The following is a 24,673-nucleotide window of genomic DNA, read 5'->3' as shown; positions in this document are numbered from 1 at the left end:
GTTTTTGTTTGATAAATTAAAATGTATTGCACATATTCTAAAATCACGATACACTTTAAAAGTGATAATACACTTCGCAAAAATATTCTTTATTTGTACATCATCTTATAAGTGCTTTGTAGGTGAATACACTGCGGCAATGTACTATATTTACAGGAGAAGTTTCTTATTCTACTTATTTTCGGTGGAAATGCAAAAAGGAATCGCAGTTGCGGATAATTTGCTTATTAAAAATTATTGCGATTAATAAATTATTTGGTACAATCCGGGAAACAAACTTAAATGTAAATTAAATAGAGCACCAAATAAACGTAGAACAAAATCTTAAACTGTAACTAAGAAAAGTTGCGACATTATTTCTTTTTAATGGCCAAAAAGGTATTTTACTGAAAAATTGTTGTTTTGATAAAAATAGAAAATTAGGTAAGTAATATAACTTATCGAGAAGGAAAAAGAAATACATACTATTGAATAATAATTATCGAAAAATCTTTGAACAAAATGTTCAAAAATCGCCGGAAGATTATAAATCTGCGTCAGTATAAAGCGTATGTTTTTTACTTATATTAAAAAATTTGCAGTATATAAAAATCTAAAAGAGAATAAAGCGCGAATAAAAAATACCTAAAAAAATTGAAAATCTCTTCAAACTCCTTTACATTTTTGAGTTGTTTGTGTCTGAGACACGGTGCCTTTTATGAAATGATAACGCTAAGAACAGTGCAGTCGATTAAACGAATTCGAATCAACCGATCCAAGTCTTCTTGATGAAGTCTGCCGCTCTTTCACCTGCAACATGGATGTATATACACACACATATATCGGATGAAAACGGAGAAAAAGAAAAAAAGTGTTACATACCAATCATAATCGCCGGCGCGTTCGTATTGCCGGACGTCACTTTTGGCATGATGCTCGTATCGGCCACCCTTACACCACGCACCCCTCTGACCCGCAGCTGATTGTCAACCACGGCCAAAGGATCGTCCGGCGGCCCCATCTTGCAGGAACCCGCCTGATGATTTTCGGGCGCGGTGTCGTGACGAATCGCACACGCCCAATAAGCGTCGCAACCGAATTTGAGATGCTCGCAATTCTTCACGGGAGTTTGGTCGAGCTGAAAACCGTACCTAAAACAAATTTCAGCAAATTCACGCTTCAATTAAGATCAAATAAAATTAATTAAAAGTTTCAAGTTATTTATGAATGATAAAAAAATAATTACAATAAAAGTACTGAAATAAGAGAAGTTTTATCCTTCGAAAGAACAGAAGTGTGGCATTTATTTGAGCGAATAAAAAAGTTGTAGCGCAATGACTAAAAAAATATTATAAACTGTTTTTTACTTGAAATTATCTCTTCAGAATCAAGTTTCGTTGCTTCTATATTCCGCTAAGATTTATGCATGTTTCACTTTCGTTCGCATTAAGCCGTTAAAACAAAATAAAGGGAGTTTGATACCTCTTGAGCGCCTCGGTCTCCGATAGTTGGATGCTGAACTTAATAGCTTCCACGAGAGCAGCCACGTCGTCGGGATGAGTCAGGTATTTGGGATAGATCAACGGCTTAGAGAGAGGATCGTTGTTTCGCAAACGCAGGTAACCACGGCTCTTCGGGTGCAGGATCGTCGGGATGATATAGATACTGCGGTTCGCGCCCTTCTTCTCACCCACCATACCGGTCTCCGCACAGTCGGCTAGGTAACCGCCGAAGATCAGTTGAACATCAGGATGATCCTCTCTCGAATCCGCGTACTTCGTGTTTATCATTGCCGTCACCTCGGATATTCCTAAATTAAAAAAAATTGATATTTTAATAAATAAAACTGCAAGAAAAAATATGTTTTTGAAATAGTATTGTGAATCTGGCAAAGTATCGCTGATTCTTTTCCCTGAATATTTAATTTTCACAATAATCTAGATAGTAAAGTCACTTAATAAAATTCAATCATTGATACGAATCTTGATTCATAATTGATCACGTTGTCAGGCGTGTTTTGTAATTTCAGTACTCGAGCGAGATGCAATCAACATCTCTGTAACGTTTAACATTCATTCATCAACCTTTACGTAATTTAATAGAACGCCGTCGGAATCGCATAGCTGAATCGCGTTATCCGGCGTGGCCGATGTAAAAAGAACGATCTGCATTTAACAAGATAGAATTACGCTATTACACTTTCGCGCTGCGCCGACGGCGATTTTGTACGAAGCAACGAAAAGAAGCGAGAGACGCGATCCGATATGACGGGGAGTTCAGGCCCCGGAGGGTGATGGTCGTTAAGAACCGGCTCAGCTTGAGGCTATCGATCGTGTCTTAAAAAGCGCTTCGTGTTATAAACGAACGGGCCTCGTGAAGGAAATACGCGTTACGAATACGGCGAAAAATATCTGCATAATTTCCCGAACAATTTACTACCGATACGAAACTATGCGCTTGCTTTATTTCTAGCGAGTAACCCCCGTCTTCGATTAATGATCAAAGGTGCACGTGAGAGCGGAGCTAAAGTTAATGCTCCTCGAACGGAGTTGCCTAATTGGGCGTATTAATTAAATGATCAAACGTGCAAAAAGTGCGAGGCCGGCGAATCAGCTCCGGACGAACTTTCTCAACATATACTTTCTTTCAGTATTATTTATCGACTAACGTATTATAACAAACGCAAATGCCTATAACACTGTCGAATCTAATCGAATCGAAGTTGGATGCTTACTCTTATTTTCATCCTAATTGATAATTTAAAATTCTCGCTCTTTTTAGACAGAGAAAGACAAAGTGATTTATATCTTTCGGCAAAGCGTTTTATTATTTACGAGAATATCACCGTGGATTATACACGGTATTAATAATGTGTCAGTTTTAGAAAATTAGATCATTAATGTTATATTTATGGATGGATATTACAGTAATCAAATCAATAATAGCACAATGTGAGAAAAGTTATTACAACAGTCGATGCATACATTTATGTACAAAATATGTAAAATAGCGGCACGGAATCGGGTTCGTCGGATAATTCACGTTGATAGATCGTAAAAGTAGAGTCACGATCGTTGGTTTAAAATCGAGTCGCAATTCGGACGACGGTAAATAGACCTATCAGTCGGGATAAGTCACGTAATCGCGGATCGGCCGACACGAACGTGATCATTGTGCAATATACTTTCACTGCTCGTGCACGAAGCCCGTGAATTGACGTTCCGAGATGCAGCATTTTCGACATAGTAAACAGGAAGAAATGGGCTGGTAACAAGATTATTGCGCGCTCAATGAAATCGCAATCCTGCCGAGAGTTTTCGAATTCCAATATATAACAACGGATGGAAAATAATTCCATTATTGTCTAACGGTGAAACACTGGTGAAACACTCTCTTCAAGTTCCATCTTTATCTTATCTTATTATTTATACAATTTTAATCTCTTGTTGTCATACCTGTGCCGGACATCAGGCCGTCCCTGAACAGCAAGTATTCCATGGCGGTCGCCCAATTCAGAGGAGTGGTGTCAGTATCATTGATGGTGAAGGCCAGAGCGTAGGCGACGTGATTATGAAGATTTTTGCCGACCCCCGGAAGATCGCGAACGACTGGCACACCTACCGCGTTGAGCTCCTCTCGAGGCCCTATGCCGCTGTTTAGCAGAATTTGCGGCGAATTGACGGCACCTATAAACACACAATTTAATTATAAAGATATCGTTCCAACGCTGTGACAATGCTGCAGAATTTACGTATTTCTTTCTCTAATTAAAAAAAGTTATGAAGGTTATTCATCTCTCGATTATCGGTTTAAAAATCAATTTTATCATCTATTAAATATTTAAATCTATTTAGTAATTATTTAAAGATAATGTGCCTCTGTTCTGTACGTATCTTCCGTCGTTTTAACGCTATCGTAAATCCCCGAGAATATTTCCGACGCGCAATTTGTATTGTTCGAGAGAAACCGGACATCTCTCGAGACAATTTACGGACGGATAAATAATTAAGACTGACTTCTATGGAACGTGTATGTTTCTAAACATAGATTTCTATATCTATCTATTGATTTTCAATGTGTAGGCCAAACGCAATATAATGTAATATATATATAGCTTATGTACACGTATATATGTAATTTTTTAAATATTTACACGTTATGCCATTTAAAGATACATTAATGATCATTAACGAAGCGCTATGTCATCGATCGGAAAAATTACCTCCGCTGACGATCACTTCCTTCATCACTGTCACGTGTTTTGTCATTCCGTCGTGAACAAATTCGACGCCAATCGCCCGGTTGTTCTCATCGAAGAGGATCTTCGTCGCCGTCGAGTTCAGCATTATATGGAAATTTGGTCGGTTCCTGGCGGGACGCAGAAAAGCGCGCGCCGTGGACAATCGCGAGCCGTTTCTGGACGTGGTCTGCGCTATAGCAAATCCGGTGTGCGTCCGTCCATTCAAATCGACCGTGTCGTATCCTGATACATAGATAAGAATAATTGAAAATTGAAAGCAAAACTAGAGTAATCCAATCATTTCGAATCTTTTCATTAAATCTTTGCGAATTGCGGAAATTAAACTTCGCTGTTAGCACAAATATAAATTGTTTCACCAAAAAGTTGTTCAGTTTGTAGCAAATATTGAATTCTTCAATCAAATCATTGTTAAAGTAAAATTGTTTTGAAACGGAGAGATCTCCTTGATCCGCAATATGTTAATAGAATGAAAAGTTTTATGGAAAAGCAGTCGCCGAGTCTCGATTGCACGTACCTAATTCCTTTCCAGCATCCAAGAGAGCGAAACTCAATGGCGGATGATAAGGGAACTGCGTGACCGTGAGCGGCCCACCAACTCCGTGATAACCGTAATCCATGTTGTTTACTTGCTGATTATCCTCGCTTCTTATGAAAAACGGAAGGACATCGCGATAAGACCATCCCACGTTACCAAGTCTGGTCCAGTCATCGTAATCCTTGCGCGATCCTCGCATGTACATCATCCCGTTCATGACGCTGGTGCCGCCGAGAACCTACAAAATTTCACATTTTACACTGGTAAAAATATCTGCTTAACAAACAGACTGGAATAAAGATAAAAAAATTTGGTAGACACGCAATGCATATATGATTTTTTCGAAAAGTAAAATATAAATTTAACATTGAATCCTGCGTACTTTTCCTCTAGGCCAGTAACATTTTTTGTCATCCTTGTTCAAGCAAGCTTCGTCCTCGCTTTCAGTAGTGTATTGCCAATCGATATCGCTGCCGATAAAGTTGAAGAAAAATGAAGGTATTTGAGTGCCAGTCGGCTCGTCCAATCCAGCTTCCAGGAGTAACACGGAAAATCTCGGTTCCTCCGATAATCTGGCTGCGACAGTTGCGCCGGCGCTTCCGCTTCCGATTACGACAAAGTCGTACCTAAAAAGAAAAAAATATATATATTACAATATTAATTTAGATTCAATTAATATTGGATGTCTAGGCAATTGTTTTGCAAACAACATTACAGAAATATAATCGAGAATAAACTAGATTAGTTTTCAATCAACGAGTATATCGTGCACTCATTTTCTGCATTAATTATTGAATTTATTCGGATACATAAAGTGACAAAATAGGCCTAAAAATTCTGGTGTGCGCGCTTTTTGCCAACCGGAATTTCAGTCGCTCCCTTACCTAGAAGACCACATTTCGAAAGCAAGATTGTTGTGGCACGGAAGATTATTTAATTCCGACGAATTATGGCGCATACACGTTTGCGAAAGACACGTTAATTAGCAAAGTCGCATTATTCAGCTATTTTTTGCTTTACAAATTAGAAAACAGGTTACAGGGCCAGCGGAATTATATCGCAGCATTGTAAGCATTTAAATACATCCATTACTTTCTCTTTTTAAAGATGAATAGAATAAATTTATTACAATTAAAAAAAAATACTATAGTTCTGGCAAATTAAATTAAATTATTTACTTTCTTACAAAATATTCTTCCCTTTATTTAATTCAGCAATTAAATCTATAATTATTAATATATAATACTTAATGATTCAATGAGCTGATCCTCATGTTTAATTAAGTTGATAAATTTTTACTTTTTAATTTGCTTATATAAATTAATGAACGTTGCATCATCGATATTGAGAAATTTCGATCGACTTTGCGTCTCAGCAGACCCCGTGAATAGGGAGCACCCTTTTTCTTCTAGCCAAGCCTCTGCCAACATCGGGCGAAAGGTGGGTTTCTCAGGAGGTTGCTCAGGACGATCATAAGTATCTGTGGTATATGCTTTCAGCTGAATGCCACGGCGTGTACACATATTACGCGGGACAATGACATACTTTTACGCGCGGAACTCGATAGAGCGGTGTATACATAATTCTATATGTCGTTACAATCGCAACTGCACTTTCAACTGTGTACATTCTTCGATTAATTAAAAATCAATTTCATTTAATGTCGAGACGCTTTGATCTTTTAAATTGTAAACAACTAGAAGAATGCAAATTTTTTCCTTTGACTTTATTGTCACTTATTTATCGCTGCAATAGGAAACAGATGCACAAAATTAAGCAATTTTCAAATCGCTGAAATTCATCGCAGACGAAAAATTTTTCATAAATTGTTATAAATTTTTCAAGAAAAATTTTTGTATCAAGCTGCAGAGTGTAGAACGTACGAAACGTTCTTTTTTGAGTTTAGAAGTATAAAGATGAAAAGTTCTTAGAAAACGGGCTAAAGCATGTAAAAGTATAAGTTTCAAACTTTAAAATGTTTTTTTATATTTTTTTTGTCTACAATGATTTTTTGCAGAGTTACCGTAGTTTGAAAATTGGTAAATTTTAAGCGTCTGACGTCTTGACGCGGTAGAACAGTGCGCGCCATTAGTACGGGATCGTGCGTATTAATGGCGTGCGCTCAGCCAGTCGGCCGTGTTCTGCCGCTTCGAGACGTTTAGACGCTTAAAATGTAGCAATTTTCAAACAGTTATAACTCAGTAAAAAATCATTGTAGACAAAAAAATAAAAAAGCATTTTAAAGCTTGAAACTTATACTTTCGCGTGCATTAGTCCATTTTCTAAAAATTTTTTTATTTTTACAGTCTTGAGCTTGAAAAAACAATGCATTATTTTCAACACTCTGTAACTTAATAAAAAAATTTTTCTTAAAATTTATGACAAGTGCCAAAAATTACAACATTTTATCTATGCAAAGCGTTTTTTTTTAATTTTACTACAATTTTTTGTCCAAATTACGCGACTCTAAAATCAATTTCACATTCTGTAAAAAAAATCACCGGCAGTGGCATTAGCGTAAAAAATACAGGTTTAGCTTCAAAGTCGCGTAACCCGGACAAAAAAAATCGTAGCAAAATTGTAAAAAACGCATTTTGTAAAATGTTGTAATTTTTGACATTTGCCATAAATTTTGCGAGAAAAATTTTGTTGTGAGACATTTGATACAAATACAATACCAGTTACATTAGGTTGATTTACATATACATTAGGTTGATTTACTATGCTGCTATTGTGCTTTTGAATCTAATTTCCAACATTACTGAGGGATGTGTTTAAAAATATAGTATAAATAAACGAGGTTTCTCATGTATATGTAAATTTGGCAAAATATTACGCCAAGTAATTCAAGTTTGTTTAATTGCTGTGCGTAAAGACAGATCGAGAGAGAGAAAGAGAGACTTACTAGCGTTTGAAAACCTGTAAACGCAGATTAAACCTGTTCTTATCTTCGCTAAACAGGTTTTCGTATGACACATACCAGATCTCACGACACGTTTTATTATTTTTCTTTTATTAATGACCATAATTTCGCAAAACACTTTAATGCGTTTGATATTAGTCCTACAATGTGTTGTTTGAAAAATTTTATTTGGTTTAATGTGTTAACGCGTTTTCTGGCATGTAAATGGTCAGCGTGACGTCAGCAGCGTTAAGATTTTATTGATTAATATCTTAATTTGCGTACTTTTCCATCAGTACTTTTTCACGCTTCCCGTAAGAATTACGCCTTTTGCGCGTCGGTGCATGTGGCACAGGTGCGACGACTAGATGTGACGCAACGAGGAGGAGATGCATCGAAACAATGGCCTGCAGTATTACGTACGTGTGTATACAACGATTCCACGGATAGAGACGCGCATGGATGCTCATTTCCGAAAGGAGAAGAAGGTGGAGAGTGTCAGACGTTCCTACGGTATTACGTGAACAACGTGCGCGACACAATCGCAGCTCGTATTTAGGATTCGTCGTGGAACGCTTCCCGCGGATGCGAATGCTCTCTTCGCGGAAGAAATCTCTTCCATCGATAAGTGTTAAGATATCCCAGGAGAAAAGGCGACGTGTTATTATCTTCAATGTGCACAATGCAACGAGGTGCAACATAGTCACAGTCACGAGATAAAGAAACTTGGACGGTGGAGTCGCACTTGCGCGACTGTATCTTTTGTCCTCGCTCGAGTAATTAAACAGCGTGAAATGAGGAAAGCATCTTGAAAGTTTCCAAACCCAATTTGGCAATAATCGTAGATAGTTGCAGCAAATTTATGTCAGCAAATAATAACTTGGCAAATTAATTTATAAATATATTATTTTTAGCAGAAACAAGCGAGGAATCTCAGGTCAATATTTTTATGACGCTCTTATGGATACAAGTTTACAAGACGAATCTTTTTTAGATATTTTCTAAACTAGTGAAAAATGCGTGTCGCATAAAAATCGATACACTTTCTTATATTTACACGTGGATAATATTCACAGTGAATCGAGCGACTGTATTTATCGTTATCGCGCAATCGCCGAAAAAAATCGACGAGGTCGATCAATTCTCTCCTTTATTTATCCGTAATTTATGTATTAGAATTGACAATCACTTTCCTTTTAGAATAGCCTTCACATGAAATTTACCTGGCGTTGACATTGCTCGGCGGTGCAGGTCTGTTACACGGGTCCTCGAGGTCGCATTGACTACGCAGGAAAACCTCGAGCAGCCCCATGAAGAGCATGAAGGACGGTCCGCCGCATGTCGAGGCCAAAGTAGGTCCTGTGGACGCGGTTAACGGACAGTTGCAACTCATCTGGAACAGAGAGATGCCATGTTACCCTGTGTAAGTGATGACTTTGCGGAAATTGGATTTATTGTGCCACGATATCGAGTGGTTCGCTTTAACATATAGACACACTTGGATTTAATTGGATTTAATCGAAGAAAAATATTTTCATGCAGAACGTTTCTGTTTTTCTTTTTGCATAGCAATATTAAAAGCAAATAAAGACGAGGAAAAATTTCGATATTAAAATTTGTCAATTTTTTTTATAAATATTACTTTCGACGAATGCGCGTGTTGCTTTTAGATATTTACTTTTAGTTGCATCTTCAAAGCTGCGCTACTAACCGAAGTAAATCCAAATTTACAACAATTCAATTTATGCGCATTTAATATATTTATTGATATAACTACACCAACCAGTAGATAATTTGTTATTAATTTGAATGCTTGTGAGGAAAGCGATATTTTCATTGAGTAAAGGTGCAAAAGCATCTAAACAGTATTCTTTAAGCGGTCATGCTTCGATGCATCCGCTCCGCCGAGAATGCATTTATCTTCGATCCGGTGCACGGAGCATCGCCGGCGGACCATGAAGCGATCTCCGGCTCCGTGGAAAACAAAAGCCCGAATGAGAGTGAGAGTGCACATACCCGGCCGTCATTGTCCGTCGTAACGAACGTGTAATAGCTCCCATAATAGAGCATGTCCAGGCCGTAAATTCATTCAGGTTTATTAGGCGGCGCGATTGAGAAGGAACATTTGCGACTCCTCGCGGAGGCGCGTCCTTTCGATACACGTGCTTTCTATAACGCAACGACTGCGCCCCTCGGCAGCGAAATGCACGCTGTGTGTGTGTGTGTGTGTGTGTGTGTACCTAACTAGTGAAACTTTTTTACACCGTGTGTTTCCTCTTCCGACATTTCTCACAGTCAGATATATAATCACGTGAGGCGTAACGCGCCGAATGTTTGCGAGCTGTGAGTGAAGCGTGACACACGCGGAGCGCACAGAGATGCAATTCTCGAACGGGAGAGAATCTCATGAAAAAAAAAAGCTACGAATCCAATATCATTTCCGTACCGCAAATTATCTTCTCATTCCAGTCAATCAATTTTTTAATGAAGTGCGGTCTTTATCACCGGAATCGTCAGTATACGAGACGTCGTAGCGTAGTCGCATTATGAATGTACGTGACGCAGGACAGTAATGAAGTAAGAAAAAGAAGCTGTAAAACAACATGACTTTCATAATCGTCGGCGAGACAGTGTGCGGTTCTCGGTCAGTGAACGTAACGGTGTTGAGACGGCAACAGCGTGTATGCTTGAAGAGCGTATAGCCGCTGGCAAATTCGCGTTCCTACGATTATATTAAAGTATCATAATGTGACTACCGTAATGACCGAGTGTAATAAATAAAATTTGACGATTCAAACTCCGGAAAGAGGAAGCGTGTTCTAAGAATAAAAAAAAGATCATTGTGACGATATTAATAAAAGGTATTGTCTGCAAATGATCAACGACTTTATGTGCAAATTTGATACGTAGAAGAACTTTTACAATTAATGATATTTCCTATAAGCTCTATATCTATTTATTGTATACGGTTATATAAGATAATTATTTCACGAACTTTGTACTATAAATTTACAAGATGCGGATGATAAAATATAATCTATATAATATCTATCCTTTCTACTTAACTATACTTGAACTACTTTCAAAGGACATCCGTTGAATTATAATCAGACTCTTACGTACTCGACACAAGACGTTAATATGACTCTGATTAATTCGCCCGCCGTTCTAATTAGCTTTTACTCGAAATGGAAAATGACGATAAAGAAAGCAATTTTCGATCGTAATTTAGAACGATGCAAGTACGGTTTTGCGCAACTTCGTATGCTACCATCGTACATACGCGCGTACATTGACCATTGAGAAACCGCTTATTCGTATTACCGCATGCAATTCTACACCACATCTTGTTTTCCATTTTACGCAAATTATCGCCACGAAAATTAGTCTTTACCGTCGTTAGAATCTTTCCATTTTGTTTATTAATTTGGGATACAAATAACTTTTTTGTTCAAGTAAGTTTAAAAATTTCACCTGAATTATTTTTAAAACTTTTAAAGTATTTTGTCATCTTCAAAGTTGAGATAAAACAGCTTGTATCTTTGTAACATTATACTTACTACTTTCGCGTAGTCCAATTCTCTATAATTGAGTGAGATGTTACGTATACATTAAATGATGTACTTTTGTATTTTTAATTGTCACCTGTAATGTGCGTGACACGCAATTCGTGCCTCGTGCGGTCTCAATCGCATACCTAAGCCTTGTAACAGTTTAGAATTTAATTGCTATAATGATTGTTTGCGCGGAAATATTATAGGACATGAGGGTGTTAATCGGAATTTATGTAACTTAAAGAAGAAAAAACTTAACATCGACGTTAACAACGTAATCGCCGCCAAGTATCGTTTTCCGCAAATTACTCAAGCTGTCTGCATGCTTCTCGATTCTGAGGTGCGAAAATGTGAATATTACACACCACGTTACTTATTTTCTGACGTAATTTTTCACGTCAAAATTCGTTGTATTTATTGCATCGTATTATATATATTGTACGTATTATACTCAATTTTTTATTCTAGACATCCTTGTCAAGTTATTGATTATAGCATTATGTAATACATCGCATTCACAATGATGTCAAAAGACCTCCGGCTTTTTGAACGGTATTGTAATTCTAATCTTCATATAATTATAGGATGAGAAATTCAATGAGTCAACGAATTTCGCTACAATTTAATGAATAAAGCAAGGAATTATTCTTTTAAATATCGTCGAATATCCACTTGATTGCTTTTTAATAAACGCATTTGTAAAAAAAACTGTGAAATATTTATTAAAAGGCACATTTTGAATGGTCACTTCTTACGTTTTTCGTAGTTTTTATAAATTTATGTGTGTTAATAATATCGTATCGCATTTCTATTACATAATTCACATAATTCAAATAATTTTTCGATGATATCTTTAAATCCTGCAAATAAACATCCTGCCGATAAGCTTATGAAACATATTATGCATATCCGAAAAGAAGAAGACATAATATAATGGTTATAGCGTTTCAAGGAAAAAGTAGATCGATTCGATGACGCTTAATGCCAAGGTATATGTTAGTACATTATCCACAACCAAATAAGACTGCATCACAGCCGTGTTGGTTTGAAAGAGGAATCAACAACAGGTAATTAATTACATCGCGACATAATTTGAATAACAGAAAACGCGACCTAGACGCCTTTCGCTTATTTAAGCATTTATAGATACACAATTTTTTACAAAGTATTTTTGCACAATCTTTCTTTTTCCTGTTGATAGATGCTCATTGCAATTAATTTATTACCAAAAATTTGCATACTTGTCTCTCACGTGCGTGCATATGGTGTGTGTGTGTGTGTACTTTGCATGAAAATAATTATATAATTGTCTAAAAATTGGAATTAACATTACTTGGAAAAATTTAATTTTGTTTATCATAGAACTATCGTCATACATATTGATTGAAATTAACTAACTGTGCCTCTTTTTAATCATCATGTTATAATATAAAAAAAATTAAAAAAAATCAATTAAATCTCTGTGGGTATTAATTAATGCTCATGATTCACAAACGTGGAAAATGCAATTTGCATCAATCTCTGTCGTAAATATAATAAACATAAAGAGCATCTTCTACAGCATCGCAAGCTTGACTCGTCAAAATAATGCTAATTTTAAGGTTTGATAGAACACGACTAAAAAAGAACCATACCTTTCAAGGATGATCAGCCGGTATCCTTCGAAAGATAATTGGGAGGAACTCGAAGCACACGATGGCAGTACACGGCGCGGGAAAGATGCACAGGAGAGAACCGTAGCTCGCGGTACCGCGATCAACGGCCGACTAGACTGGTACCATTCTCCATTGCCGTAGTAATATTCGACAACTTCCACCACTTTCCTGCCTTCTCTCTTCTGTTTCTCGTACTCGTAGAAGCGGTTTCGGGGACTTACGTAGAGCAACCCACTCCGAGAAAATTTCGCAAAATGAGTGATGGAATTGAGACAATAATCACACGATTAGTTATTCCATAGTTATACCATTTATTTTTATCGCAAACCATCGCGATCAAAATTTAAATAATACGATAGAATATATTAAAATTACATACAATTATTACCTACTGAAATAATAGCTAATAGTCGTGTAACTGTTGAATATTAATTAAAACAAAAACAATCCCAATTTGAGATTTATAAATCCATTTAGACATATCTTAATTACTTTATCAATGATAAAATCGTTGTTGCTTAAAGATAATGCATAATAAAATCCTCGGAAATTCTGCGAAGAATCTAAGCCCAACATAGTTTATAAATACTTGCCTGCTAAATTCACCAAAAGGAAACAAGGTTGCGCTGGTACCGAAATTCAAAAACTGGTTTTACAGCTTTTGCAAGTCACGTAGAACAAAATAAAAATGTGAAGACAATTATCTGCAGGCATATCTAATTTTTTCCTGATTTAACTATAAATGCGACATTTAAAAAGATCCTTCGAATTCGCCTATATTTATTACTGTCGCGAATGGATATTGTGTCATAAGGATAATTCGCAAGATCATAGTATTCCATGCCTCGAAAGTTATAATGCCGCTTTGTCCTGTTGAAATAGGTAGATTCAATGTTGCAAAATTTTTATGGCGTTTGTTAACGTATCGTACTTCAAAAGCGCGACTCCTTTTTTTCATCCATAATTTGGCTTCTCGTTTTTGCATCGACTAACATTTCTGTCTGTAAATATCAATTACGTGTTGCTGTGTCCAGTCATTGATGTCAGCACATAAAACATTATTCTTAGAGATATATAATGATTATTTTTCATTGTAAGGAATAGAGATAGTAGTTATGAAAATTATTGATATATATATGATGTATAATAGGCAAAAAAAGACTTACGTGACTCATCGTCGATTGAGGCTTCTTTCGCTCTCGGCTATTATATGTTAATTATGAATTCCTAGTTCTTATTTTGCAATTTTTTCTATCTATGCAAAATTGAAAAATGGTAAGTTTTAAAAAACCGAAACAACAAAATTAAACATGACATCACGCGTTTGCAGTTTATTACTCTCAGCTTAATTATTGAATAAAATGTCAATTTAAACGTGTAATGCGAACAAGAAAGAAAGCAATTAATAATTTTAATTTTATCTTTTTCATAAATTTTTTCACATTATTGAATTAAATTGACTTCTTGCTATTTCTCATACTTTTTGAAAATTTTCGAAGATATATGATTGTCTCGCGATATTACACATATATTTATCAGAGATTAAAATTGTATTTATTTTGACTATTGCTTTTATTTGTGCATAATGTGATATTATCAGAATTATTCTTACCTGTGAATCATCGACGCTTGATTGAAATTTTTCTTGATCGACAGATTGCGGCTCGTTCCGTTCTAGATAGTCGTGAATCATGAACCACGGTTGCCAGTCATAGTTCTGCGTGGTTCGAATATAATGGAATAAATAATTATCACGCCAATTTTCTCCATGGAAAATACAATCAACGTTTAATGTGAAGCATATTTACGTCATAGTAATTTAGTTCTTTGTCGCGAACATTTGGTGAAACAGTATTCGTTTTCTCCATGACGGGGAAATTCACATAATCGCCAGAGGAGTCATCAAAATGATTTGTTCTGAAGTTTTCTATCTCGACAGTCGTAGGACCATTTATATAATTGCCAATTTTGTCATCTACAGTTGTTGGATTATTACCTATCTTTGAATCTTCCGTTGTAATTCTATCTGAAATGCAATAATATTTACACTTTTTCTTGCAGAACAAACATTGCCTTATACACAATAAATTATAGATAAAAATATCCTCGAACAATCGTATATGTAAATTCAAATGTAAAAAAATTTTTGTTTGAATAATTTTAATATTTCGATTTGAATTGCACTGTTTATTGGTCAGAGTAGCATCAGTTGGCGCGAATACCTCCAGTTATTTCTGGCAAAGATATCAAAACCGTCTCGTTAAAAGGACGATCAAATGCATAAGTAAGAATCGAGAAAAATTCTTCTTTTCTCGTGTCTTCGATAAGAATCACCGGCTCGTAAGGCGGCAATAAAATTCTGTATGGTTCCTGCGACACGTGGTATCTCCATCCTACGTTGTCATCCTTATCCTTTTCTTTCAACGATACCAAATGCGGATCGTTTTTTATCCAGATCGGATAACCTTGTCCAACGAAGTTAATGCCTTCCAGCACCACGGGAAGAAGCAATGTGTCGTCGGTTGCTATGTAAATTTTTTTCAGCACTTCTAACCTGTTTGTATCACGCAATGTAGTTACCTTGATTTTTCTGTCAGCAAGTAAAGTTGTCGGAAAAATCGAGTTGTTCGACGAGTCAGAGAATTCAGAAGTGGTCTGGAAAAAGCAACAAATTTTAGCATTTAAATAGTCAATTATAAAATAAAATAATAAGTATCTCTTTATTCTGTATTAGTACATCGAAAATGTTGTCTTCATTGATGGCATCAGTCGTTAATGGTTTATTATTATTTAACCAAGATCGAGAGTAAGGTAATGTCGCATGTAAATCGTTTGTTGATAATTCCAATGGTTTTGCGATTAAATTTGATTGCGTCGTTGTAATTTGCTGACGAGTTGGCAAAATTTCTGTCTTGTGCCTTCTGTATAAGAAACTTATATAATTTGATTATAAAATATGTCGCAAAATAAATATGAAACTCATATTCTTAAAATTATAACATAACAGATATATTTGATTCATAGCATAGAAAAGATTTATAATCAATTTACTTCGGTGTTGTGCGACGTGTACTTTGCTTCCATGTTGAAGTCGCTGCCGAAGTTAACTGAAATCATTAACAAATTTTTCAATAAAATTTTGTTATTTCTGATAAATCTTTTAAATATGAAAAAGCACCTTTTTTCCTGTTATTGAATTATTTGTCTGTGTATTTGCTTTTTTCTCCAATTCTTGGCGAATCAGCTCGCTTTCAATTTGCACCAAAGTTTTTCTGGCAGGGGATTGTTTGGCAATCTGTATTTGTTTGTATTTTTAGTAAATTTTTAATCAATTTTCTGTCGTAAAGTCGTCAGAATTTAGAAAAACAAATGTCAATCTAATTTTATAATGGGAAAGCCGAAATATATTCCGTGTGCAGATTTCGGAAAATTTACAGTGAGTCTTGCATGTCTTTCAAGTAAAGTGCGATATTAGAATTACAAAATTACCTCATTATTATACGTGTTATTTTTGGTAGATGAGATTCGAGATGCACGGCATGACCTTTCGATGGAACAGTTGAAACCCTTACACGAATTTAAAATTTGTACTGTACATGTTTGCATTCGCGGACAGATCCAGCCGTAACAATACTTGCTAATTAGCTCGTTTTCTACAAATAGAAGAATTTTTAAATCAGTATTCAGTAAGTAAACACAATATTTTATTGTTTAATCACGAACAGACCAACAGTGAGTATACAATCAGGCGTATGCGTACACCAACGATCAAGACAATTGTTTTCCGGTCTTCGCAAAAAACACTCATATTCCGAAGTGCAGTTCAAGCTTCTGCATTCGTCGAACCAGATCTGCACATCTGTAAAAAATTTTTCTTTATTATTCAACCGTCAACATAACATTTTTAATGATCGTTGACTTTGCTGCCAGCGTCGATCGACCGGCATTGCGTATTTGTGACTTTTCTTGTGCAGTTTTTTATCTTAGCATTCTGCGCAATTATCTTACGTTTGTATAGTTTAAAAAATATTTTGTTTCCTTTGCTTTAAGTTGTTTAGTCAGTTTTCAGAACTTAAATCCTGCATTTTTCAACAATTTCTATTATATTTAAATGTATTCACGTAAAACATAATTTTAAATAGATAAAAAATTTATAAAAACATTGTCAGATTAAGTGAAATGGTATCCTTCTTTGATGTGACCTTCTGCCTTTGCGCAGCTTTTGATAAGTTTACAGGGTGGGTTGTCGCAATATGTTTCCCGCAAGATGCAGCGTTTTCCCGATGGACATTCGAAGCCGGCGCATGATGCTGCACCCTCGTAATATTCTTGCTCTGGTATACAGCGTGCTACTTGCTGTTTGCACTCTGAAATAATTCATGCTATAATCAGTACGTTGTACAGGATGTTCCATGGGAAGTTGCAAAAACTAATTAGCTATTATTTTTAAGATTGTCTTTAGTTTATATGTAAATAAAACTGCAAAATGTCTTTTGTTAGAAGATATTTAACTTTTTTCGCTTTCTATGGGTGTTTAAAAATGACAGCTAATTAGTTTTAGCAACTTCTTATGAGACACCCTGTACATCTATGTTTTTTAAAAAAAGGTGAATAATTAATTTGGTTGATGCGTATCAATTACTTCCATCCCAATGACATCCCCGAACTCTAATGATGCATATGTGTCCTCTGTTGCAGTGAACGGTGTCGCATGACACAGGTCCCTTCAACGATTCTAAAAATACGTAAAGTTGCATCAAGCTTTTGCACTGATACTGGTTCTTATAAATATATAATTAATCTAAAAGATTTTTAAATTAATTACATATAAAAGTTTTGAAAAAATAAAATAGGAAAATCGAGAGATAGGAAAATGCGAGACAGATAAATTTACACATGACAAGATGTAAAGATGTAAGATTAATCAATGTCTTTTTCGAGAATTTTACCTTTTCTGGATTTAGAACAGTACAACATGCCGGGACAAGGTGGATTTCTGCACGAAAATCTACGTTTAATGCATCGACTGCCGTTCTCGCAACGTAGATGAGCGCATCCTTTCGAGTATGCATTTCCCGATTCTTCTGCTATAAATTAATGTAATTTTCTCGATTTTTGAAGCAAAACATATAAAATTTAATATGAAATTTAGGATCCAACTCACCTTTTGTGTAAAGTCTTTTGAAATCTAAGAGAAAGAAAAACCAAGTTAAACACCAAATCAAAATGTATTCACGTTTCATTATGATAGCACTGGTTACACTCGGCTGTTTCGACGCGTAATGCACGATGCACCTGCGTCGATGCACCTGTAGGTGTTATAATGTAATGTAAGCGCGATTGTAACGAGAGCCATTGTGTATAGGAAAGTATATTGTCAATACAATAGTTATCACTAACTTTATGTCTTGTCGAACGTTTTTATCAACTAACACATATAACTTGAATATATGCAAAATATTATAAAAAATTTGACTTTTAATTTCTAAAAAAATTTCTATTCTACACAGTTGATTGAAATACAGATTTTATACAGTTGTATGTTGAAAGGAAAAAATAACTTAAAGCGTTATACGTAAAATTTTGCGAATCATATACTTACGTTCAAAATTATGTAAGTTCAGGAATTCTAATTTAACTTCTACAGTTAACTCTAAATTTACAATATTAAAATTAGTCATATTAAAAAATAAACTTATATACATGTCGAAATAATAATGAAATACGCTTACAGTTAGCTTTATTGTGTGTGCAGCCTTGTAGAGAGTTTTACAATATATATATATAATAACATTATTTACACAAAACTGACTTTCTGCGTAATGTAAAATTATAATAAGTCACGTAAAATTAAGTTAATACGTAACATTTTTACATATTAGCAGATGTTCTGCAAAGGATCAGCGAGAACCTCGTGCAATTTTTACACGAAAATTTTACATAAAATTAAAAGACACGGTCGTGTCACATGCCAAATTTATGTACAACAAGACTGGCTTTGTATTTTTACGCAAATCGAATTGAAAAGAACTGATTATAACAGCAACAATTTAATTTTCCTCTAATAATTCTTAAGCGGCGTTTTTTAATTGCAATTGTAGCAGTCCGGCAAGCGCGCCAGTAAAACCAGCGTTGTAGTCCAACGTAACTTCTGTGTAGATGTATTCTTCTCGACGATCTTGAAATTTGTCAGCCTCATCTGGTCCAGAAACTAGCGCGCCGTAGAGAATCTGTGGATTTGGCGCGTCTTTGCCATAATCTGGCCATCCGCAGGACGCTGGTCTATCAGGACAAGAAGCTGCGGCATGGTACGGCTGTGTCGGTGGATTCTTGCCGTATCCGACTACGTAACTTCTTCCTGAAAAATCACACAAGTTTTTGTTAGTAAGCGAAAATAAAAGATGATACAAATAAACATACAATTCAAATTGAAACGATAAAGATTTGTTATCGTAAGTTTTACCTGCGCCACCCAGCATATAATCGATTTGTTCCTTGGCAAATTGACGATATTCTTGCGAGTCATCAGAATTTTCTGAATAATCCGCCGCTTCCAAACAGATAAAAGCCACATTAGCGGCATGACAAAGAGTACCGAATTTGTCGATGTACAAAAGACCCTTTGGTGTACGTTTCTGTTCGCGCACCGAGAAGTTGCAAAACGTGCGTGTGGCATTCTGATACTCGGATTGTCCTGTCAGTTGAGCTAGCAGCACCTATAAATTTATATTCCAGTTCAAGTGAGGCAGGAGATACATGATCATTAAATTATTCACAATTTTTTTTTGTAATTAAGAAGCTCTGTTTACTTTGACGACAAGTTTGCAAAGGAATTGTAATTTTCAAAATCACATAAAAATAAATAATAAAATATTTTTATTCTACCTGAATACCGGCGAGTTTCTTGTTGTAGAAAAATTCATTTGGTCGCTTCTCGAGATGAAATTGCTGATAGTGTCGTTCAGCCGCATCGAGATACTTGGGGTCCTCAGTCGCCTTGAAGAGCCAGGCAGCGGCCCATACCAGCTCATCACCGTAATCTGTACTTTCGTAATATAACTCGGTACCACGTATCGCTTCATGATAAAGACCGCGATAAGCGTCGGCAAATTTATACAGTTCCATCGCGTGTTTGAGACACTCGGCACTGTACGCAGGATCGATGCTTCTGAAGACGATGCTCGAAGCTGCGAGAGCGGCCGCTGTTTCGCCGGCGAGATCGGAACCTACGATCAATTGAATGAAAACGACAAATGAAATATATGTATATAATAAGTGCATAAATCAATAAAATCAATACAAAGAGCGTGCAAAAGTAAAAAGCTTTTTAAGTGTAAATAGTTATTTCTATAAAAACGTATGATTAAATGCATTTATATGTAACATATTATTTATTAATCTTTTTATTTTTAATATAAAGAGCTTAGTTTTTTGTTGCTATCGGCCTAAAACATTTTACCGCGTACCAGGATGCTCCGGATCGATCTTGTAAGCTGGTCTGCTGGTGTTTAGGTCTTCGGGTCTTCCCCAAAAGGTATGATCAATGGAGAAATCGCCCACTTGGCCGTACAGCACGTTCTCACTTACATGACATTTGATGAAGTAGTCGCTAGCCCATTTGATGGCTTTACGAACTTCGTCTAATTGACCGGCAGCTCTATATGCCTGCGGCCAGCTGTCTACTCCCCAGGCTAAAACCGTCATCGCAGAAGCCATTGTAAAGCCGAACTTAACAAAGTCACCGGCTAGAAAAAACCATATGTAATTTAATTATCGAAGAATATTTATTTTCCAAATTATTAATGCTCGTCTCATTAAAGTGCGCATTTTTTGATCTTTAACATCTCTTTAAAATTAGATTTGTGGTGGAGCATTGTTCTCCAAATTTTATTGTAAAATTATTTGCTCTGCGCTTTTCGCACACAAGTAGTGAGTTGAGACGTGAAAATTCATTACCATCGTAATATCCTCCGGTTAAATCCTCGCCGTTTGAGCCACGGTCGTTCAATCCAGAATCACCTCTCCATGGGATTCTGTTGTCCTTTGGCAGCTTACCAGAACGCTGCGCCTCGTAAAATAATAAGGATAGCTCTAGAACTTGAGCGTAATCACTTCCATTTTCGATTAGTTTTACGTTGTCTGTCGGAACGGCATTTATCTCACAAGTTAAGGTAATCAATATTACTGGCAGAATCTGTCAATAAACGATATATTAAGAGAATTACGTCACGAGAAGCACATGTAATGATTTTCAGTACACGTGTATCACTTATATGCGAGGGCAATATAGAACAATGTCGCGTAGAGTCTTAAATTTTGTACGCAGACTACAGTCTTATAATATAATCTGCACACGATCCAAGTTTACGTGAATGAAAAGTGACATTGATTTCTCATTTTAATTCGAAGAATGCGATAAAAAAATTTTTTGAGCGAGGAAAATTTGCAACACTACGCACTTCTCGTGCGATCAATCAAATTCTAATACATAATTTAATATTATATTGTGTTCAATCTATTGACTCTCTAGAATTAAAACCTTTTTATTTGATATGGCAGTATAAAAAACAAGAAATACATTATTTTTAAATTTTGTAACGACGTAACCAATATTGTATAATCAATACATCGTTAGCTATAAGTTTTTGGAGATTTTTATAGAATATTCTATATGTTCGTGTATTACAGTCATAAGTTGCTTATTAAAAAATCACGACGTCTATGTATTCCTTATCTATAACATACCGACGATATGACGAAACCGCACGAATTGCCATGATAAATTTGCAAGACACGTGCGAGCTACGTGACGAACTTAAACACGCTGCATTTGAGAGAGCCGAGAGCTGAACTTTTTTTCATGATGATGAGTTCTTTCGATTTTTATTCAGCAGCAAATGTTGCAAATAGCAAATTTTTGCATTCGAAAAACTAATATATTTGAGAAGGAAGGAAGAGCAAGTTCAAAGCTGCGTTTAATTCTGCTTTTGTGTCGCCAAAGCGTTCTCTAACTTCTTTTCCGAGAAAACTTCGGTTCGTCGACCGTGTAATTCTTCTGTATGACAAACGCCAATAGCTTCGACAAATATCGGTCTTATTGTGAACTCGTGGATTCATACTCGCGTGAGAACTTCTCTCGCGGGATATTTGTGAAACAGATGCTCGCCCGAAGCGAGAACAAATACACTCTTCGCTGTTCCGATTTTGTCAAGTCAAATAATTGAATTATTAGCGATAAAGTTTTGACAAAAATAAATAGCAATGAAGGAACCGCAAGAGAAAATCAATTACAGCCAAAGAGACATTAAAAAATAATTTCCATAATAAGAATATTATTAGATAGGCTCTGAATAATTAAAACAATAAGTCAAGAAATAGGGAAAGAGCCGTGCAACGTTGTTCTTACTTGAGGTAGATTGTATTTTATTAAATTAACATATAGTGTAAATGTTTCGGTTCCTTATTTTACCATCTTCGGTACAAATAAGACGGTCCATAATTGTCCATAATTTCAGTTAACAATAATGTAAAAATTAAAACTAAAACAATAAGATAAATTCCACAACATTTTGTAAGGTAACAAGTCTTATTCTTAACACATCACAATTGGAAAAGTAAGACCTTACAAGATGTGGAATTTATCTCATTGTCAGTTTTAATTTTTGACATTATTGTTAAATAATGTTAAACGATATATTGAACGATGTATATCAGTTTTTTGTGGCAAACTCGCAATATACTTCTTTACACGTGTTCGAATAATCCGGCGATGTAACGTTGTAACGCAACAAATAATCACGAATCACCATCGGAGATCAGCGGCAGGGAAAACTCACCGAGACGCACATGACGAAGAGATCGAGCTTCATGCTGCCTTCGCGATGCTGTCGCCCCGGAAGTGCGAATGCGAACGCGACGTGACGTGCCGGTCACGTCGATTCAAGAATCTTGCGTGTGCACACTGTATCATCGATGCCGGCGCGAATTGGCGTGGCACATTTTGCAAGACAGCGCACACGTTGCACCTTCCTTTTGCAAAGACGACGTTTGTCTCTTCGTTCTTCCCTGGAACTGAAAGCAAACGAACGGCTTCTGAAATTTCTGTTCTTTTTATCTCTTGAAAATTCGATAACAATTATTTCACTGAGATATCGACAAATTTTGTAATTTTTGGAGCAATAATAGATTAAATAAAAGGAAAAGCTTATAGTAACTCTTAGAAAATCTCCGATAAATTATCACATTTCACAATCAGCAAGCATAAGATTCATTCACATTGATATCGAGATTATTTCTCAAATTTCCTGGATAACATAAAAAAATATTCTAAATACTTATATAAAAGTATCCAAAATATTAAATATTAAAACTCACCGTAATTTTACCGATTCCGATTGCTGAATATGAATGCCTAGCAACAATCACGCTTCAATCTCACCTGTCGGCATCACAGTCTCAAGGAAAACTCACAGAAGACACTCCATGTTCGTAAACGACGATCCCGATGTCATTCTGTTCACATTACAATTCGCTTCGAAGGATGATGCTTCTTCTACCATCGGTATTTGCATAACTTGCTAATAACTTGCGACAGAATGAGCGCGGCTCATATAAGCACTCTTCTTTCGTTCCACCCCACTTTGATCGCTCGCACTTCGTCTGGTTATTATTCTCCCACTCTCTTTTATTTGTCCACTGAAGTCTCCTTTTATTGATTGCATTTAAATGCAAATCATGCAGATGATTCGTCGCTATTTCTACGAATTTTATTTTTACAACAAAAGAATTAATTAATTCGTGAAAAAAAGTGAAAACGTCTAGTATTTTTGAGCGCAATATTTAGAAAAATGACGTCAAAAGTTAAAAATAGCAATTTTGTACATATATATTTAAGTGCCTTAATTCGTCTGAATTTACTCAATCGACTAATTCACTAACCGACTAATTGACGAGAGCTGACTGACTGACTGACTGATTGACTCGATGACGATTGGCAAGCGACTAAAAGGGCGATAAAGTGGGGACATGTCACAGGAAGAGAAACGAATACCTGTCTCGCATGAGATACCACGAACGAATATAATCACCACTACTATCATCGCGATTGTTGTGAGGATATTTTTATTTGCCGCGATTATCAGAATCGTTAGACCATACAGAGAAAGAGAGAGAGAGAAAGAGAAAGAGAGAGAGAGAGAGAGAGAGAGAGAGAGAGAGAGAGAGAGAGAGAGAAAGAAAGAGAGAAACTGGGATAACGAATGACTTTAATGAATACATATGAATATTTAATTAAAAATATTATAGATCCGTAAGGTAAAGAGAACATTTTTGTGAAAAGCAAAAAAAAATTGAAAATAAAGTTAATTAAATAAATTTTACTAACTTACTAATTATTACTTATGTTAAATAATAAGTAAATGCAATTTTAAAATAGTTTTAAATATAAACCGATATACTACATTGAATTTAGCGAGAATGCAATTATACCGATTAAGGTAAAATAAGTTGTAGAAATTTTTCTTTAATATTTAAAATAATTTTTTTTATTTAAAAGAATTTTTCTATCTAATGTTCTAACTAACGTTTTTCTAATTTTAGTGTTATCCGGTAAATCTCTCTCTCTCTGATAATTTAAATGATTAAAATTCAAGTAATAATCACTTCAGGAAATTGAGTGAACGCAAACGGAAACTCGGGTAATTTTAATGTGGTGATTAACTCATACAGCTTTCACTATATGCGACATTTTTATAAAATCTTTCTTTTTTTGTTTCACTTCAGAACAAA

General features: G+C 35.6%; 3 protein-coding genes across 8 annotated transcripts; all 3 read right to left on the bottom strand.

Moving 5' to 3' along the window:
* Positions 1-68: 68 nt before the first annotated feature.
* LOC105673631 (glucose dehydrogenase [FAD, quinone]-like) lies at positions 69-13,000 on the bottom strand. The gene is made up of 9 exons (XM_012369406.2): positions 12,866-13,000; positions 8,901-9,070; positions 5,158-5,401; positions 4,755-5,013; positions 4,202-4,462; positions 3,435-3,665; positions 1,462-1,789; positions 862-1,130; positions 69-789 (listed from the first exon to the last, which is right to left on the bottom strand). The coding sequence occupies exons 2-9, from the start codon at positions 9,068-9,070 to the stop codon at positions 746-748; spliced, it is 1,806 nt and encodes a 601-aa protein (XP_012224829.1). The 5' UTR covers positions 12,866-13,000; the 3' UTR covers positions 69-745.
* A 187-nt stretch (positions 13,001-13,187) lies between these two features.
* Positions 13,188-18,478, bottom strand: LOC105673620 (uncharacterized). Of its 5 annotated transcripts, none has more exons than XR_010891315.1 (14): positions 18,051-18,478; positions 17,836-17,973; positions 17,529-17,621; positions 17,089-17,253; positions 16,614-16,745; positions 16,376-16,539; positions 16,065-16,181; positions 15,938-15,993; positions 15,624-15,819; positions 15,109-15,541; positions 14,695-14,912; positions 14,499-14,603; positions 14,053-14,141; positions 13,188-13,887 (listed from the first exon to the last, which is right to left on the bottom strand). XR_010891315.1 is itself a non-coding variant. In XM_067359708.1 (13 exons), the coding sequence occupies exons 1-13, from the start codon at positions 18,127-18,129 to the stop codon at positions 14,121-14,123; spliced, it is 1,917 nt and encodes a 638-aa protein (XP_067215809.1). In that variant the 5' UTR covers positions 18,130-18,478; the 3' UTR covers positions 13,188-14,120. The 5 variants fall into 5 exon arrangements, 3 of the variants coding, with proteins under 3 accessions (XP_067215809.1, XP_067215808.1, XP_067215807.1); XR_010891314.1 differs by having other exon boundaries at positions 14,053-14,137; XM_067359708.1 differs by having other exon boundaries at positions 13,188-14,141.
* Positions 18,479-18,609: 131 nt separating this feature from the next.
* On the bottom strand, positions 18,610-23,826 carry LOC105673621 (endoglucanase E-4-like). Of its 2 annotated transcripts, none has more exons than XM_012369391.2 (7): positions 23,261-23,826; positions 22,723-22,957; positions 20,843-21,080; positions 20,353-20,631; positions 19,772-20,112; positions 19,350-19,602; positions 18,610-19,244 (listed from the first exon to the last, which is right to left on the bottom strand). In XM_012369391.2, exons 2-7 carry the CDS (start codon positions 22,753-22,755, stop codon positions 18,958-18,960), a joined length of 1,431 nt encoding a protein of 476 aa, XP_012224814.1. In that variant the 5' UTR covers positions 22,756-22,957; positions 23,261-23,826; the 3' UTR covers positions 18,610-18,957. The 2 variants fall into 2 exon arrangements, with proteins under 2 accessions (XP_012224814.1, XP_067215823.1); XM_067359722.1 differs by having other exon boundaries at positions 23,325-23,826.
* Positions 23,827-24,673: the final 847 nt, after the last annotated feature.

Source organism: Linepithema humile, chromosome 7 (genome assembly GCF_040581485.1).
Source record: "Linepithema humile isolate Giens D197 chromosome 7, Lhum_UNIL_v1.0, whole genome shotgun sequence".
Taxonomy (NCBI): domain Eukaryota; kingdom Metazoa; phylum Arthropoda; class Insecta; order Hymenoptera; family Formicidae; genus Linepithema; species Linepithema humile.
Note: the sequence above shows the minus strand (reverse complement) of the source record. Positions and strands in the feature narration are given on the sequence as shown.

What these genes read in the sequence shown, in the direction of transcription:
- LOC105673631 (XM_012369406.2), bottom strand. Translation starts at nt 9,070, where the DNA reads ATGAGTTGCAACTGTCCGTTAACCGCGTCCACAGGACCTACTTTGGCC. An exon ending in GGAAGTGATCGTCAGCGGAG is followed by an intron (nt 3,666 to 4,201) that starts GTAATTTTTCCG and finishes GTGTGTTTATAG; the next exon opens with GTGCCGTCAATTCGCCGCAA. An exon ending in CGCGCCGGCGATTATGATTG is followed by an intron (nt 790 to 861) that starts GTATGTAACACT and finishes TCCATGTTGCAG; the next exon opens with GTGAAAGAGCGGCAGACTTC.
- LOC105673620 (XM_067359706.1), bottom strand. Translation starts at nt 18,129, where the DNA reads ATGAAACGTGAATACATTTTGATTTGGTGTTTAACTTGGTTTTTCTTT. An exon ending in CAAAAGACTTTACACAAAAG is followed by an intron (nt 17,974 to 18,050) that starts GTGAGTTGGATC and finishes ATTAATTTATAG; the next exon opens with CAGAAGAATCGGGAAATGCA. An exon ending in CAAGCGTCGATGATTCACAG is followed by an intron (nt 13,888 to 14,498) that starts GTAAGAATAATT and finishes TGATATTTACAG; the next exon opens with ACAGAAATGTTAGTCGATGC.
- LOC105673621 (XM_012369391.2), bottom strand. Translation starts at nt 22,755, where the DNA reads ATGAAGCTCGATCTCTTCGTCATGTGCGTCTCG. An exon ending in AGAAACTCGCCGGTATTCAG is followed by an intron (nt 19,603 to 19,771) that starts GTAGAATAAAAA and finishes ATAAATTTATAG; the next exon opens with GTGCTGCTAGCTCAACTGAC. An exon ending in TTATATGCTGGGTGGCGCAG is followed by an intron (nt 19,245 to 19,349) that starts GTAAAACTTACG and finishes GTGATTTTTCAG; the next exon opens with GAAGAAGTTACGTAGTCGGA.